At 45.0% G+C, this 18,244-nt stretch overlaps 1 protein-coding gene across 1 annotated transcript; it reads left to right on the top strand.

Moving 5' to 3' along the window:
• Positions 1 to 12,194: 12,194 nt before the first annotated feature.
• LOC109737203 (altered inheritance rate of mitochondria protein 25) lies at positions 12,195 to 16,554 on the top strand. Its single transcript, XM_020296404.4, has 11 exons — positions 12,195 to 12,731; positions 13,197 to 13,283; positions 13,384 to 13,425; positions 13,533 to 13,577; positions 14,641 to 14,706; positions 14,826 to 14,882; positions 14,995 to 15,056; positions 15,178 to 15,298; positions 15,633 to 15,710; positions 15,904 to 16,010; positions 16,147 to 16,554. Exons 1-11 carry the CDS (start codon positions 12,339 to 12,341, stop codon positions 16,175 to 16,177), a joined length of 1,089 nt encoding a protein of 362 aa, XP_020151993.1. The 5' UTR covers positions 12,195 to 12,338; the 3' UTR covers positions 16,178 to 16,554.
• The last annotated feature ends 1,690 nt before the right edge of the window (positions 16,555 to 18,244 follow it).

Below are 18,244 nucleotides of genomic sequence, written 5' to 3'. Positions count from 1 at the left end.
TGGATTTTCGATTCTGGTGCTTCTAGTCATATGTCTGCATCTAGTACGTTTCTCTCCTCTTGCACTTCACTACTTTTTAAATCCATCACCCTCAGTGACGGTTCTTCTATACCCATCTATTGTGTTGGTCAGACTCAACTTCCCTCCACCACCAAAACTCTTCTTCTTCGTGATGTTCTTGTGGCTCCTGCCCTTATCAAAAATTTAATCTCTGTTCGTCAATTCACATGTGATAATCTTGTTTCTGTCGAATTTGACCCCTTTGGCTTATCTGTGAAGGATTATCAGACCAAGCTCGAGATCGCGCGGTTCAATAGCTCCGGTGACTTATACACTCTCAATGGTGTTCCTGCCGTTGCATCTCCAACCTCCATGATGGCATCTGTTGATCTCTGGCATCGGCGTCTAGGGCATCCCAACCCTGCAGTTTTAGCATCTGTCCTTAGTGAATTTACTATACCTTGTAATAGAGATTCTCACGATTCCTCCGTTTGTGAGTCATGCCAATAAGGCAAGCATGTGTGTTTTCCTTTTAGTTCGTCTAGCTCTTCAAGCACTTATCCCTTCGAATTAATACATTGTGATCTCTGGACATCGCCTATTGCTAGTGTCTCTGGTTTTAAATACTATCTTGTCATATTAGATGATTTTACACACTTTGTTTGGACCTTTCTGTTGGAAATATGCCCTAGAGGCAATAATAAATAGGTTATTATTATATTTCCTTGTTCATGATAAACGTTTATTATCCATGCTAGAATTGTATTGATAGGAAACTCAGATACATGTGTGGATACATAGACAACACCATGTCCCTAGTAAGCCTCTAGTTGACTAGCTCGTTGATCAATAGATGGTTACGGTTTCCTGACCATGGACATTGGATGTCGTTGATAACGGGATCACATCATTAGGAGAATGATGTGATGGACAAGACCCAATCCTAAGCCTAGCACAAGATCGTGTAGTTCGTTTGCTCAGAGCTTTTCTAATGTCAAATATCGTTTCCTTAGACCATGAGATTGTGCAACTCCCGGATACCGTAGGAATGCTTTGGGTGTACCAAACGTCACAACGTAACTGGGTGGCTATAAAGGTGCACTACAGGTATCTCCGAAAGTGCCTGTTGGGTTGGCACGAATCGAGACTGGGATTTGTCACTCCGTGTAAACGGAGAGGTATCTCTGGGCCCACTCGGTAGGACATCATCATAATGTGCACAATGTGACCAAGGAGTTGATCACGGGATGATGTGTTACGGAACGAGTAAAGAGACTTGCCGGTAACGAGATTGAACAAGGTATCGGGATACCGACGACCGAATCTCGGGCAAGTAACATACCGATAGACAAAGGGAATTGTATACGGGATTGATTGAATCCTCAACATCGTGGTTCATCCGATGAGATCATCGAGGAGCATGTGGGAGCCAACATGGGTATCCAGATCCCGCTGTTGGTTATTGACCGGAGAGTCGTCTCGGTCATGTCTGCGTGTCTCCCGAACCCGTAGGGTCTACACACTTAAGGTTCGGTGACGCTAGGGTTGTAGAGATATTAGTATGCGGTAACCCAAAAGTTGTTCGGAGTCCCGGATGAGATCCCGGACGTCACAAGGAGTTCCGGAATGGTCCGGAGGTAAAGATTTATATATGGGAAGTCTTATTTTGGTCGCCGGAAAAGTTTCGCACTTTATCGGTATTGTACCGGGAGTGCCGAAAGGGGTCCGGGGGTCCACCAAGGGGGTCCACCAGCCTCGAGGGGCCACATGGGCTGTAGGGGGTGCGCCTTGGCCTATATGGGCCAAGGGAACCAGCCCCAAGAGGCCCATGCGCCAAGAGATAAGATAAAAGGAGAGTCCTAAAGGGGGAAGGCACCTCTGAGGTGCCTTGGGGGGGAAGGACTCCTCCCTGGCCGCACCCTTCCTTGGAGGAAGGGCCAAGGCTGCGCCCCCCCCCCCCTCTCCCTTGGCCCTATATATAGTGGGGGGAAGGGAGGGCAGCAATATCCAAGCCCTGGCGCCTCCCTCTCCCTCCCGTGACACCTCTTCCTCCCCGCTTGCGCTTGGCGAAGCCCTGCCGGGATCCCGCTACTTCCACCACCACGCCGTCGTGCTACTGGATCTCCATCAACCTCTCCTCCCCCCTTGCTGGATCAAGAAGGAGGAGACGTCGCTGCTCCGTACGTGTGTTGAACGCGGAGGTGCCGCCCATTCGACGCTAGGATCATCGGTGATTTGGATCACGACGAGTACGACTCCATCAACCCCGTTCTCTTGAACGCTTCCGCTCGCGATCTACAAGGGTATGTAGATGCACTCCCCTTCCCCTCGTTGCTAGAGTACTCCATAGATTGATCTTGGTGATGCGTAGAAAATTTTGAATTTCTGCTACGTTACCCAACAGTGGCATCATGAGCCAGGTTTATGCGTAGTTTCTATGCACGAGTAGAACACAAAGTAGTTGTGGGCGTAGATGTTGCCAATTCTTCTTACCGCTACTAGTCTTATCTTGTTTCGGCGGCATTGTGGGATGAAGCGGCCCGGACCGACCTTACACATACGCTTACGTGAGACAGGTTCCACCGACTGACATGCACTAGTTGCATAAGGTGGCTAGCGGGTGTCTGTCTCTCCCACTTTAGTCGGAACGGATTCGATGAAAAGGGTCCTTATGAAGGGTAAATAGAAATTGGCATATCACGTTGTGGTTTTACATAGGTAAGAAACGTTCTTGCTAGAAACCTATACAAGCCACGTAAAAACTTGCAACAACAATTAGAGGACGTCTAACTTGTTTTTGCAGCATGTGCTATGTGATGTGATATGGCCAGAAGATGTGATGAATGATATATGTGATGTATGAGATTGATCATATTCTTGTAATAGGAATCACGACTTGCATGTCGATGAGTATGACAACCGGCAGGAGCCATAGGAGTTGTCTTTATTTTTTGTATGACCTGCGTGTCATTGAATAACGCCATGTAAATTACTTTACTTTATTGCTAAGCGCGTTAGCCATAGAAGTAGAAGTAATCGTTGGCGTGACAACTTCATGAAGACACAATGATGGAGATCATGATGATGGAGATCATGGTGTCATGCCGGTGACAAAGATGATCATGGTGCCCCGAAGATGGAGATCAAAGGAGCAAAATGATATTGGCCATATCATGTCACTATTTGATTGCATGTGATGTTTATCATGTTATGCATCTTATTTGCTTAGAACGACGGTAGTAAGTAAGATGATCCCTCACTAAAATTTCAAGAGACGTGTTCCCCCTAACTGTGCACCATTGCGAAGGTTCGTTGTTTTGAAGCACCACGTGATGATCGGGTGTGATAGATTCTAACGTTCGAATACAACGGGTGTTGACGAGCCTAACATGTACAGACATGGCCTCGGAACACATGCAAAACACTTAGGTTGACTTGACGAGCCTAGCATGTACAGACATGGCCTCGGAACACAAGAGACCGAAAGGTCGAACATGAGTCGTATAGCAGATACGATCAACATGGAGATGTTCACCGATGATGACTAGTCTGTCTCACGTGATGATCGGACACGGCCTAGTTTGACTCGGATCATGTATCACTTAGATGACTAGAGGGATGTCTATCTGAGTGGGAGTTCAATAATCAGATGAACTTCATTATCATGAAGATAGTCAAAAGGTCTTTACAAATTATGTCATTGCGTTTTAGTTCTACTGTTTAAGATATGTTCCTAGAGAAAATTTAGTTGAAAGTTGATAGTAGCAATTATGCGGACTGGGTCCGTAAACTGAGGATTGTCCTCATTGCTGCACAGAAGGCTTATGTCCTTAATGCACCGCTCGGTGTGCTGAACCTCAGCGTCGTCTGTAGATGTTGCGAAACATCTGACATACACGTTTTGATGACTACGTGATAGTTCAGTGCGTAATGCTAACGGTTTAGAATTGTGGCACCAAAGATGTTTTTGAAACGTCGCAGAACATATGAGATGTTCCGAAGACTGAAATTGAGATTTCAGACTAGTGCCCACTTCAAGAGGTATGAGACCTCTGACAAGTTTCTTAAGCCTGCATAATAAGGGAGAAAAGCTCAATCGTTGAGCATGTGCTCAGATTGTCTGAGTACTACAATCACTTGAATTGAGTGGGAGTTAATCTTCCAGATAAGATAGTGATAGTTCTCCATAGTCACTGCCACCAAGCTAGTAGAGCTTCGTGATGAACTATAACATATCAAGGATAGTTATGATGATCCTTGAGCTATTCGCGATGTTTGACACCGCGAAAGTAGAAATCAAGAAGGAGCATCAATTGTTGATGGTTAGTAAAACCACTAGTTTAAGAAGGGCAAGGGCAAAAGGGATACTTCATGAAATAGCAAGTCGTTTGCTGGTCTAGTGAAGAATCCCAAGGTTGAACCCAAACCCGAGACTAAGTGCTTCTGTAATGAGGGGAACGGTCACTGAAGCGGAACTACCCAAGATACTTGCTAGATGAGAAGGCAGGCAAGGTCGACAGACGTATATTGGATATACATTATATGAATGTGTACTTTACTAGTGCTCCTAGCAGCACTAGGGTATTAGATACTGGTTCGGTTGCTAAGTGTTAGTAACTCGAAATAAAAGCTGCGGAATAAACGGAGACTAGCTAAAGGTGAGATGACGATATATGTTGGAAGTGTTTCCAAGGTTGATGTGATCAAAGCATCGCATGCTCCCTCTACTATCGAGATTTGGTGTTTGCGCTGAGCATGATTGTATTATGTTTATCGCAATACGGTTATTCATTTAAGGAGAATAATGGTTGCTCTGTTTATTTGAATAATACCTTCAATGGTCTTGCACCTAAAATGAATCTCGGTCGTAGTGATACACATGTTCATGCCAAAAGATATAAGATAGTAATGATAGTACCACATACTTGTGGCACTACCACTTGAGTCATATTGGTATAGAACGCATGAAGAAGCTCCATGTAGATGGATCCTTGGACTCACTCGTTTTTGAAAAGATTGAGACATGCGAACCATGTCTATTGGTATATATGCATGAAGAAACTCCATGCAGATGGATCGTTTGGACTCACTTGATTTTGAATCACTTGAGACATGCAAATCATACCACATGGGCAAGATGACTGTAAGGTCTCGTTTTCAGTAAGATGGAACAAGAGAGCAACTTGTTGGAAGTAATACATTTGATGTGTGCAGTCCAATGAGTGCTGAGGCACGCAGTGGATATCGATATGTTCTTACTTCACAGATGATTTGAGTAGATGCTAAGAATGTTTACTTGATGAAACACAAGTCTGAATTATTGAAAGGTTCAAGTAATTTCAGAGTGAAGTTGAAGATCGTCGTGACAAGAGGATAAAATGTCTATGATATGATCATAGAGATATCTGAGTTACGAGTTTGGCACACAATTAAGACATTGTGGAAAGTGTTTCACAATTAATACCGCCTGGAACACCATAGTGTGATGGTGTGTCCGAACATCATAACTGCACCCTATTGGATATGGTGCATACCATGATGTCTCTTATCGAATTACCACTATCGTTTATGGGTTAGGCATTAGAGATAACCGCATTCACTTTAAAAGGGGCACCACGCAATTCCGTTGAGACGACACCGTTTAGAGAAACCTAAGTTGTCGTTTCTTAAAAGTTTGGGGCTGCGATGCTTATGTGAAAAAGTTTCAGGCTGATAAGCTCGAACCCAAAGCGGATAAATGCATCTTCATAGAATACCCAAAACAGTTGGGCATACCTCCTATTTCAGATCTGGAAGCAAAAGTAATTGCTTCTAGTAACAGGTCCTTTCTCGAGGAAAAGTTTCTCTCGAAAGAATTGAGTGGGAGGATGGTGGAGACTTGATAAGGTTATTGAACCGTCACTTCAACTAGTGCGTAGCAGGGCACAGGAAGTTGTTCCTGTGGCACCTACACCAATGAAGTGGAAGCTTATGATAGTGATCATGAAACTTCGGATCAAGTCACTACCAAACCTCGTAGGACGACGAGGATGCGTGCTACTTCAGAGTGGTACGTGATCCTGTCTGAGTTATCATGTTGTTGGACAATACTGAACCTACGAGCTATGGAGAAGCGATGGTGGGCCCATATTCCGACAAATGGTTAGAAGCCATAAAATCCGAGAGGATCCATGTATGAAAACAAAGTATAGACTTTGAGAGTACTACTTGATGGTCGTAAGGCTGTTGAGGTAAATGGATCTTTAAGAAGAAGACGGACATGGACGGTAATGTTATCGTCTATGAAGCTCGACTTGTGGCAAAGAGTATTTCCACAAGTTCAAGGAGTTGACTACGATGAGATTTTCTCATCCATAGCGATGCTTAAGTCCGTCGGAATCATGTTAGCATTAGCTGCATTTGTGAAATCTGGCAGATGGATGTCAAAACAAGTTTCCTTACCAGTTTTCGTAAGGAAAGGTTGTATGTGATACAATCAGAAAGTTTTTGTCGATCCTAAGGATGCTAAAAGGTATGCTAGCTCCAGCGATCCTTCCATGGATTAGAGCAAGCATCTCGGAGTCAGAATATACACTTTGATGGAGTGATCAAAGTTTTTTGGGTTTATACAAAGTTTGTTAGAAACTTGTATTTACAATAAAGTGAGTGGGAGCGCTACAACATTTCTGATAAGTATATGTGAATGACATATTGTTGATCCGAAATGATGTAAAATTTCTGGAAAGCATAAAGGGTTGTTTGAAAGGAGTTTTTCAAAGGAAGACCTGGATAAAGCTGCTTTCATATTGGGCATCAAGATCTATAGAGATAGGTCAAGACGCCTGATGATACTTTCAAAGAACGCACACCTTGACATGATTTTGAAAGAGTTCAAAATAGATCAGCAAAGAAGGAGTTCTTGGCTGTGTTACAAGGTGTGAGTATTGAGTAAGACTCAAGACCTGACCAAAGCAGAAGAGAGAAAGGACGAAGGTCGTCCCCTATGCTTTAGACGTAGGCTCTACAGTATGCTATGCTGTGTACCGCACATGAAGTGTGCCTTGCCATGAGTTGGTCAAGGGGTACAATAGTGATCCGGGAATGGATCACATGACAGCGGTCGAACTGATCCTTAGTATCCAGTGGACTAAGGATTTTCTCGATTATGGAGGTGAAAAGGAGTTCGTCGTAAAGGGTTACGTCGATGCGAACTTTGACGCTAATCCGGATGACTCTGAGTAGTAAACCGGGTTCGTATAGTAGAACAATTATTTGAAATGGCTCCAAATAGCGCGTGGTAGCATCCACAAGATGACATAGATATTCGTAAAGCACACACGGATCTGAAAGGTTCAGACCCGTTGACTAATAACCTCTCTCACAAGCATAACATGATCAAACCAGAACTCATTGAGTGTTAGTCACATAGTGATGTGAACTAGATTGTTGACTCTAGTAAACTCTTTAGATGTTGGTCACATGGTGATGTGACCTATGAGTGCTAATCACATGGTGATGTGGACTAGATTATTAACTCTAGTGCAAGTGGGAGACTGTTGGAAATATGCCCTAGAGGCAATAATAAATAGGTTATTATTATATTTCCTTGTTCATGATAAACGTTTATTATCCATGCTAGAATTGTATTGATAGGAAACTCAGATACATGTGTGGATACATAGACAACACCATGTCCCTAGTAAGCCTCTAGTTGACTAGCTCGTTGATCAATAGATGGTTACGGTTTCCTGACCATGGACATTGGATGTCGTTGATAACGGGATCACATCATTAGGAGAATGATGTGATGGACAAGACCCAATCCTAAGCCTAGCACAAGATCGTGTAGTTCGTTTGCTCAGAGCTTTTCTAATGTCAAATATCGTTTCCTTAGACCATGAGATTGTGCAACTCCCGGATACCGTAGGAATGCTTTGGGTGTACCAAACGTCACAACGTAACTGGGTGGCTATAAAGGTGCACTACAGGTATCTCCGAAAGTGCCTGTTGGGTTGGCACGAATCGAGACTGGGATTTGTCACTCCGTGTAAACGGAGAGGTATCTCTGGGCCCACTCGGTAGGACATCATCATAATGTGCACAATGTGACCAAGGAGTTGATCACGGGATGATGTGTTACGGAACGAGTAAAGAGACTTGCCGGTAACGAGATTGAACAAGGTATCGGGATACCGACGATCGAATCTCGGGCAAGTAACATACCGATAGACAAAGGGAATTGTATACGGGATTGATTGAATCCTCAACATCGTGGTTCATCCGATGAGATCATCGAGGAGCATGTGGGAGCCAACATGGGTATCCAGATCCCGCTGTTGGTTATTGACCGGAGAGTCATCTCGGTCATGTCTGCGTGTCTCCCGAACCCGTAGGGTCTACACACTTAAGGTTCGGTGACGCTAGGGTTGTAGAGATATTAGTATGCGGTAACCCGAAAGTTGTTCGGAGTCCCGGATGAGATCCCGGACGTCACGAGGAGTTCCGGAATGGTCCGGAGGTAAAGATTTATATATGGGAAGTCTTATTTTGGTCGCCGGAAAAGTTTCGCACTTTATCGGTATTGTATCGGGAGTGCCGAAAGAGGTCCGGGGGTCCACCAAGGGGGTCCACCAGCCCCGGGGGGCCACATGGGCTGTAGGGGGTGCGCCTTGGCCTATATGGGCCAAGGGAACCAGCCCCAAGAGGCCCATGCGCCAAGAGATAAGATAAAAGGAGAGTCCTAAAGGGGGAAGGCACCTCCGAGGTGCCTTGGGGGGGAAGGACTCCTCCCTGGCCGCACCCTTCCTTGGAGGAAGGGCCAAGGCTGCGCCCCCCCTCTCCCTTGGCCCTATATATAGTGGGGGAAGGGAGGGCAGCAATATCCAAGCCCTGGCGCCTCCCTCTCCCTCCCGTGACACCTCTTCCTCCCCGCTTGCGCTTGGCGAAGCCCTGCCGGGATCCCGCTACTTCCACCACCACGCCGTCGTGCTGCTGGATCTCCATCAACCTCTCCTCCCCCCTTGCTGGATCAAGAAGGAGGAGACGTCGCTGCTCCGTACGTGTGTTGAACGCGGAGGTGCCGCCCGTTCGGCGCTAGGATCATCGGTGATTTGGATCACGACGAGTACGACTCCATCAACCCCGTTCTCTTGAACGCTTCCGCTCGCGATCTACAAGGGTATGTAGATGCACTCCCCTTCCCCTCGTTGCTAGAGTACTCCATAGATTGATCTTGGTGATGCGTAGAAAATTTTGAATTTTTGCTACGTTCTCCAACACTTTCCTCTCCGCAAAAAATCTGACGTTCATGTTCTCTTTCTCAATTTTCAGCGATACGTCTCCGTGCACTTATTTCTCCCTATTCGCTTCATACAATGTGATAATGGTCGTGAATTTGATAATGTTAAAAATCGTACATTCTTTCTTAACCACGGCATTCTTCTCCGTTTTTCTTGTCCCTACACTTCTCCTCAAAACGGAAAAGCTAAACGTTCTCTTCGTACTATAAATGATATTATTCGTACCCTTCTTCTTCAATCTTCCATGCCTTCCCAATACTGGGTTGAGGCTCTCCACACCGCTACATATCTTCTCAATATTCGTCCTACCAAAGCCAATACCAACATCACCCCCTACTTTTCTCTGTTTCTGTTTCATCCAAACTACTCCGACATTCGTGTTTTCGGTTGCCTCTGTTTTCCTAACACTTCCGCTACTACCGCTCATAAGCTCTCTCCCCGCTCTGTCCCGTGTGTTCTCCTTGGGTTTTCGGATGAACACAAAGGCTATCGCTGCCTTGACTTATACACTGGTCGGGTTCTTGTATCTCGGCATGTCACCTTTGCCGAACACATCTTTCCATTTGCTCAACGTACTTCTCCATCACACCCCACTACTTCCCCACCTAACCATCCTCCTACTCGTTTCCCTTTTTATGCTCCTCTCCTGACATCTCAATCTCCAAATACCTCTTCACCACCATCCCAGCCAAACGCCCCTACACCGCCGACACCCAATCATAACCCTCCACCTTCGCCACCTGCATCATCGCCCATACATACCGATGCGCCACCTTCCCCTCCCGCACCATCCCCCACACATGTTGATGCGCCACCATCCCCTCCAGCATCATCACCCACACACACTGATTCCCCACCATCCCCTCCATTGTCTGCACCATCCGCTGCGCCGGACATCCGTGTCGCTCCCCTTCCCATTCGCGATGTTCCCATTATTCCCTCAGTCAATGACCATTCTATGCGCACTCGTTCAAAATCAGGTTTTCATCAACCCATAGATCGTCTCAACCTTCACGCCACCTTGCTTATCTCAAGTTCCCAAATCTTACAAAACTGTGCTTCTTGATCCTAATTGGGCTGCAGCTATGCAAGAAGAATATTCGGCCCTTACTGAAAATAATACTTGGAAGCTTGTTCCTCGTCCGTCCAACACCAACATTGTCTCTGGTAAGTGGGTGTTTCGTCAGAAGTTTCACTCCGATGGTACTCTTTCTTGCTACAAAGCTCGTTGGGTATGTCGTGGCTATTCCCAACAACATGGCATTGATTATGATAAAACTTTCTCTCCTGTAGTTAAGCCTAGTACCATATGCACTGTTCTCAGCCTTGTTGTCTCCTCCACCTGGCCTATTCATCAATTAGACGTAAAAAATGCCTTTCTTCATGGTTCTCTCCAAGAGACCGTCTACTGTCAGCAACCTCTCGGTTTTGAAGACCCTTCTTATCCCAACCATGTTTGTCTTCTTCAAAAATCTCTCTATGGTTTCAAACAAGCTCCACGTGCATGGTTTCAACGCTTCTCTTCCTTTATTCAAACCATAGGTTTTGTTTCCTCTCTTTCTGACGCTTCTCTCTTTGTCTATCATCATAATTCTGACATTGCATACTTACTTCTTTATGTTGACGATATCATTCTCACTGCTTCTTCTCAAACCTTTTTTTGACCGCGTCATTACTCATCTCCGCTCAAAGTTTTCTATGACAGGTCTTGGTCTTCTTCATCATTTTTTAGGCATTGCAGTGATTCGTGATTCATCGGGTCTGTTTCTTTCCCAACGTCAATACATCCTAGATCTTCTCAACCGTGCTGGTATGCTAGACTGTCATCCTTCCCATACACCTGTCGACACTAGTTTCAAACTTTCTGCCAATGGTGATCCTTTCAATGATCCTACTCTTTATCGTAGTCTTGCTGGTGCTCTTCAATATCTTACCATTACTTGTCCTGAAATTTCTTTTGCTGTCCAACAAGCTTGTCTCTATATGCATGCTCCTCGCATACCTCACTATAATCATATCAGGCGCATCCTTAGGTATCTAAAAGGTACTCTCGATCATGGTCTCCACATAAACAATTCTTCCCCTACCTCTCTCACCGCGTATTCTGATGCATACTGGGCTGGTTGTCCCGACACTCGATGATCTACATCCGGTTTTTGTGTTTTTCTTGGTGACAATTTGATTTCTTGGTCCTCAAAAAGGCAGGTAACCGTCTCCCGCTCGTCCGCTGAAGCTGAATATCGTGCGGTTGCACATGATATGGCTGATACGGCCTGGCTTCGTCAGTTGCTCTCGGAGTTGCATCGACCGCTTGCACATGCTACCATTGTTTATTGTGATAACATCTCAGTTGTTTACATATCCGGGAATCCTGTTCAACATCGCCGGACTAAACATATTGAGATTGCTATCCATTTTGTTCGTGAGAAGGTGGCTCTTGGACAAGTTCGGGTGCTGCATGTTCCTTCTACGGCTCAATTTGCTGATATATTTACCAAGGGACTGCCATCAACATCCTTTTGTAATATTCGATCCAGTCTCAACGTTGTCGAGCCTCCCGTTGATACCGCGGGGGGATGTTAGACTATTACTTGGCTCTCAAGTTATCTAGTCCTAGTCGTATTGTAATAGGTCTAGTTGGTTTGTAATCTCTTATATATACCGCTCGGCTAGCAATATTCATTAATAATAATAGTTCTATTCAATCTTACACGTTTTTTGACGCAAAATGCGTCAGATATGGAATTCGGGCGGCAGGCGCAAGTGCGATGTTTAACAAAGCCCGTGCGCTGCTGATTGATGCAGGGCTGGTCACTTGCACAGCCGCCCTAATCCTGGGCCACTTTCAGGTAGCCCAGGTGGCGGGTGGAGCTGGCCCATCCAACTAAGGGAAACAGGCTGAGATCCCTCAGTCCTCTTCACCGAAATAGTCCCGTCCCGTGATTCTGCTCCCTTGCAGAACCTTGCGGCGACGATTCTCCAAAGGAGGTTGGGCGCCGGCGCCGCAGACCTCGCCGTGGTAGTGACCCCGCGCACCTGCCCCCGACCGGCGTCCCCCCGATGTGGCGGCTGCCCGGGCTGCTCTCCCAGGCCGCCGCGGCCGGGAGGGCGGCGGCGAGGACCAGCAGCGGCCACGTCAGGGGTTCCAAGGGGTTCTCCAGCGGAGGGGACGGGTCCCCGCTGCCCCGGGGGTGGCTGCGAAGGCTGTGGATCGAGGAGCTGAAAAGGGAGAAGGAAGCTGCGAGGAGACTGGGGGGAGGCGCCTTGGTCTGCAAGGCCGAAGGTGTCGGCGAGGATCCGCTCGGCTATTTGGCCAACGCCGCGCGCGCGTTCGTGAATTCCGGGTCCGCCGCGGCGGGGATTGACAAGGTGAGGGCTGGTGGGGCGGCCCGCGGCGAGGTGGCCCCGTCTAAAGGCGGCCACTATGACCCCAAGGACCTTCCATACCTAGAGGCAAGCGGATTCTGTAACTTTTAATCGCAGTTTGTTACTTGTAGTACCATTCGATTTTGATCAGATGTTATCTTAGACTCTATGCACCAATCCTTTTTAGATAACGGAAGAGGAAACCCTCCTATCAAGCGCATGATGAAGTCCTTTAGAGAATGGAAGAGAAAACTCTCCTGCCAGTAGTTAGTAGACTCTGTTTTTGAAACTGAACTCTGATTACGATGTGTAGCAGGGTCGTGCGGGAATTTGTAGGTTAGCTGAACAGGGCCGAGTAGTGGTATGTGAATGAATATTTCTGGGGGTAATATAGCAGGATACTGGCCAATCGATTAAAAGTTTGTTCCCTACTGCTTACAGTTATACTTGATGGTTGATGTTTCATCCAACAGTAGCTGTTTCAATGTGCTGAAATCTGAGTGATTTATAACTATTGGAATAACCAAGGTGGCCTCTATATGTGTTTTATAGGCCAAACTGGAGCCTCTCCTCTCAAGAGCCAACCTCCTTATAGCCAGAGATGTGGAATGGGCAAATATCATGTTTGCTTTCGAGCAGGTGATTTATATGAACATGCTTCTCCAGCTCGTTCCATAATGGAATAGCAGATTATGTGAACTATTGATAATTTGCTTACTACTATTGTTCTGAAATGCAGGAGAGTAGATATATCATAATGGATCCACTCTTTTCCCAGTCTGTAAGTGTGTCTCCTTCCAGCTAGCTGGTTTGGTTGTTGTGTTATTTTCATCATCTATGCTTCATCTCCGGGTCTTACACATTGACTTGTTTCTTTTTCAATGCCAGCCTGTAGGATATATTCGAGAGAAAAGCAATGTCATCTTTAGGCAGGTACATCTATGTGGTTACTTGATCATAAATAAATTTGTATTACCTTATGCTAACACTTTATGGTAATTTATTGAAATTTGTTCGATAGACCAGAGTTTCCATTAACCTTCCTATGCTGAAGAACACCTGTTGGTAGCATGCCACTTATTGTTGTGATCTTTTGGTTGGACAGATAACGGAAGTCTTCCACTATATTTCTTTTTATTGGATGCTTTTTTGGTTGTTCTCTCCTGGGCAAGGAGGTTTTTGTGATTGCTTCTCTTATTTTCGTTTTTGGAATGATTGATGTTACATATTTTCAGTTGGAGTTGACACTGATAGTTTATGTACGGTACACGGTGTAAATCTTGAAATATTTCCTATGGGACGTGAAATGGGGGTAAATGTAAGCTATAGGGACTTAGGAAATGGAGACATGGGAAAATCTGATGTGTTAGAGAGAGGTGTCAGTGGTGAATGTTGAATGTCGTGGAAAATTGGTTGCTCTCCCATGTCTAAGCCTCCACTGTGCAGTGTTATCATATTGAGTAGTTTTTGGGATGCTCTGGAAGGACTGTATCTTGGACTTGGTTTTAGCTTCATGGAAACAATTGGCGTTGTGCAAGAAAAACTTTAGTTATCATGAAGAATTTTATATGTGTAACATGTTTTATCCATTTAGTAATGGAGGTATGGGAATATATTTCTTATCTAGCTGGCAATATATTTCTGATATGGTAGAAGTGTCATCTGGTATGTATGTTAATTTACTTTCTTAATGTTTGTTCTTTGTCATGTTTATAGATATGATATGGCCTATTTATTTACAACATTACAAAATTTCACTCACTTGCTGTCTTGATCAGTTATGATGCTAAAAGTTAATTATGTTCTTTTCTTAGTATTGCTAGTGTAGGAAATAATCTAATGCTATTGTCTCTTCTTTGTGTGCAAAAAAGCACCTTATTGTATTTGGCATTTGTTTGTTCATTTGTATCTGACGTTTATTTATTCATTTTTTTCCTTGATGGCAACTATTACTACCTTAGTACCTTACAACATTTCCCTTTTTCTGGTATTTCAGTTACTTCGGTCGAGACGGCCATTTACTGCACAATTTACTGATGCTATGGGTAATGAGATATTCACGGTAAGAATTTGCCATTGTGTTTTTTTTCTTTTGGGGACGAGCCATTGCTGTTTTTCGTTGTAAATACATAGTTGGAATTTCTGCAAAGATATTAATGCTATGCATACTATTTGGTTCAGGTCCGCCGGCCATTTTGGTTCATCAACAGCTCCATTTATGCAGAAGTGGATGGCAAGGTACACAAATATTCTTGATTTGATTGCTATAACTCACTCAGATGGGAGTTTTGTCCTCGTATGAATGTACAGGAATACTGCTGATGAAGTTTCATTATTCTCCTTTGATCAGGAGGTAGGTGTAGTCCACAGGCGCTGGCATCTTTGGCGTAGAATTTATGATCTGTACTTAGGGTAACATGGTCTTCTGATCTCCCAATTCCCTTATTTCTTTAACCCAGTCTAAGTTCTTTATGTAGGTGTCATTCTTGCTATACCGTCTGAAAGGTTGATTTTCATCTTGTTTGTCCTTTAGGAACAAGCAATTTGCTGTGGTTGAGAATCCTGGATTTTGGAACTGGACTTTTACCCTGATTGATGAAGATGAAAATGTGTTGGCCCAGATTGACCGTAATTGGAGGGGAATTGGTTTCGAGGTAATGTCCTTTTGAGTAGGCGCGTACTTTCATGCATTTGAAGGAAATTCATTATGGGATGTGTTTGATAGATGTCTAGCGAAACGTAATCAGTAATGTAAGCTAACGATCCACACTCTTATCACTAAGAACTATGATGTGATACTATTGCTTGACATTGCTTCTGCACAAGGAAATTATCATACATCATTGGACACATAATTATAGCATGGTTGTACAATCCCATATCTTTTCCGAGTGCATTTTGTGTTGCATTATCTTAGCCTGTAGAAAGGACGTGGCTGACTGAGGAGTAATGACCGATCAATTTATCTTTGGTTGTATCTCATTGCAGCTCTTTACGGATGCTGGCCAGTATGCAATTCGGTTTGGTGATGATGGACAAAGCAGTAGACTTGGTCTTGGTTCAGATGTAAGTGTTCTCACTTGACAGACATTAAGAGCATATCTGCCTTGATGTAGCTGTGCCCTCCTGCCGGATGTGAAACTTAGGATCATATGGCGCGTTTCAGTTTCTGTATTTGCACGATGTTGCTCTTTACACTGATATTTTAAGAACCTCCCTTTAAACTGGTCTCAAACTCACATTTCACTGATGCTTCCAGATCGAAGAACTAAACGTTGTTCGCCCGCTGAGTTTACCTGAAAGGGCCGTAGCTCTTGCTCTGGCAGTGTCCCTGGACTCAGATTACTTCTCTAGGAGAGGGGGCTGGTATGCATGCATACCTTACTTCAGTTTTCTACATTGACTTGTCTGGATAGATTCACTGAACTATTATTACCATGCAACCTGGGGTTTATCACCTACTGGTGCCCCTGACACTAACCGAAGTGCTTGTTTCTTTCAGGGGACTGCCTTTTCTCATCGCCACAGAGTAGACGCGCATACGAATGCCATCCTCTCAGTTCACAGCGGAACTTAAATTGCCAGTTCTTTCACCATTGATGTCTGAAGAAGCTGGTGGCATTCACTGTCGCCACACCATTGTGATCATTACACAAGTGTACCGTGTTTTTTTCGTTACCGTGACCGTACTTGGTTGGCTTTTCGTATGAATTTTAGTGCACTCTGAGAGTTTGACAGCTCGCATCGAATTCCCTGCTGCCTTCACACGAACTGCCAGTGTGACTGCTCTTAGGCCTCATTTGGTTCATAGGATAGGATCATCATAGGAATAGAAAACTTGTAGGAAATGAGGTGACATATATCTCAAATCCTATGAGTAGGAATAGGAAAAGAGATGTCATTTGGTTCACACCATAGGAATTTTTTCATCGAGTCTAGGCTAATGTTTATTTTCCTTTGAAATGTGGAGAATATGAACCAATCCTATGTAGAAATAGGAATCCATTTCTATGAACCAAAGGGCTCTAAAGGAAAAATTCTTATAAAAATCCTACCCTATAGAATTCCTAAGAAATTCCTTCAAACCAAAAGGAGGCATTAGCAGGAAACTGAACTCGTACGTCTGCTGGTTACAGCGTCTCTCTTTTCATCCCTTTGTTTATTTAGGAGATAAATACACTCATGGTCATTATAGTTGCGATCGAAGCACGATACGGTCACTGAACTTAGGAATACGCTCGATACGGTCACTCAATACAATGTGACGTGAAAATACGTTCACTGTAGCACGTACACGGTGGGTACAGCGTTGTTGACCACGTGTTGACCGGTCGTCCAGGCCAGGTGGCGAAACGTGGAGGTGTCGCCGTCGCTTTTTTGCATTTAGCCCCCTGGCCATCGCGGAATCCACCCATTCACCCCTCCTCCAGTCACGTCGCCTCTTCGTCTTCGATTAGAAACAGGGGAGCGGCTTCTGCATAGGCGACGCCGCCGCCCCCGACGATCGTCGATAGTGCAGGCGAGCTGAGGCGTGGAGCTCGTCAGCGGTTGCACGGGCGGCGCCGCCGCGTGTGTTCTTCTCGTCGGAGGCGTCGGGGATGGCCCCTGTTCGTCGTGCGGAAGGGGCGCCACCCCCTCTATACAGTAAGTTTTCGCCCCCCATGGAACCCGAGCCTTTTTGTGCGTTTTGATCGTCAAAAGACCTCCTTTTAGGGCCGCATTGCCATCTTAGATGTGTTCTAGTTGCAAGGTAGGACCGATTGGTCTAGGGGTTTCAGTCAGGAATTGGGGGTTAAGGGAATTAGGGCTTAGGGTTTTTGAGAAGTTACCAAATTGAAGATATCATCGATTGTGATGCATATACTGCTGTTGTTGTTCTGTCAGGTCGTCGAAGCAGCAATTTTTCGGTGCAGATCAACCATGGTGGATTTTTTGTTGGCCAAGGCAGGAATCGTTCTTATGTAGATGGATCAAGTGGAAAGGGTCACCTGGTCTCCTATTATGATTAAAAATCTGGTGGAAGAAATAGGTTATGAGATGGCAGGGAGGGTTAAGGTTTTCTACTGTGTCCCCATCCTCACACTTAGCACAAATGGTCTCAGGGCAATTACTGATGATGAACAGGCTACCAGAATGCTAATGTTTCTTGATATTGGTCACCACTTTTTCAATCTCTATTTGGATCATGATGATAGCTTCTGTGCAAACCTTAGTGAGGATGATGTTCTGAATCATCCAAGAGCTAGTCTGCCTCCAGTTTTCAGCCCAACAAGAAGAGTTCATAGCAATGCAGAGAATGCAGAGACAGAGCATGGAGAAGCTGAGGCAGAAGGAGAGCATGGAGAAGCTGAGGCAGAAGCAGATCATGGAGAAGATGAGGCAGGAGCAGAGCATGGAAAAGGAGAGGAAGCAGAGACAAATGTGCCACCTATTCCTATCCAAGTTGTGTATCCTGATTGTGATGAGGAGGAGGATGTCAACCAGTTTGAGTTTGTCAAGAGGGCATCAGTTCATACAGAGGATGGTAATCAAAGACATGAAGAACAGGCAGAGCTAGAAGGTGACGCAATTGAAGAAGATGATGGAGCAAGTGATAGTGA

This window comes from Aegilops tauschii, chromosome 2, assembly GCF_002575655.3.
Source record: "Aegilops tauschii subsp. strangulata cultivar AL8/78 chromosome 2, Aet v6.0, whole genome shotgun sequence".
Taxonomy (NCBI): Eukaryota; Viridiplantae; Streptophyta; class Magnoliopsida; order Poales; family Poaceae; genus Aegilops; species Aegilops tauschii.
The sequence above is the reverse complement of the archived record's forward strand: the minus strand, read 5'-3'. Positions and strand labels throughout refer to the sequence as shown.

Bases quoted from the DNA above. Each gene is read 5' to 3' on its own strand.
- LOC109737203 (XM_020296404.4), top strand. From the start codon at position 12,339: ATGTGGCGGCTGCCCGGGCTGCTCTCCCAGGCCGCCGCGGCCGGGAGG. The intron at 13,284-13,383 runs GTGATTTATATG...TCTGAAATGCAG, and splicing joins TCATGTTTGCTTTCGAGCAG to GAGAGTAGATATATCATAAT. The intron at 15,057-15,177 runs GTAACATGGTCT...TTTGTCCTTTAG, and splicing joins ATTTATGATCTGTACTTAGG to GAACAAGCAATTTGCTGTGG.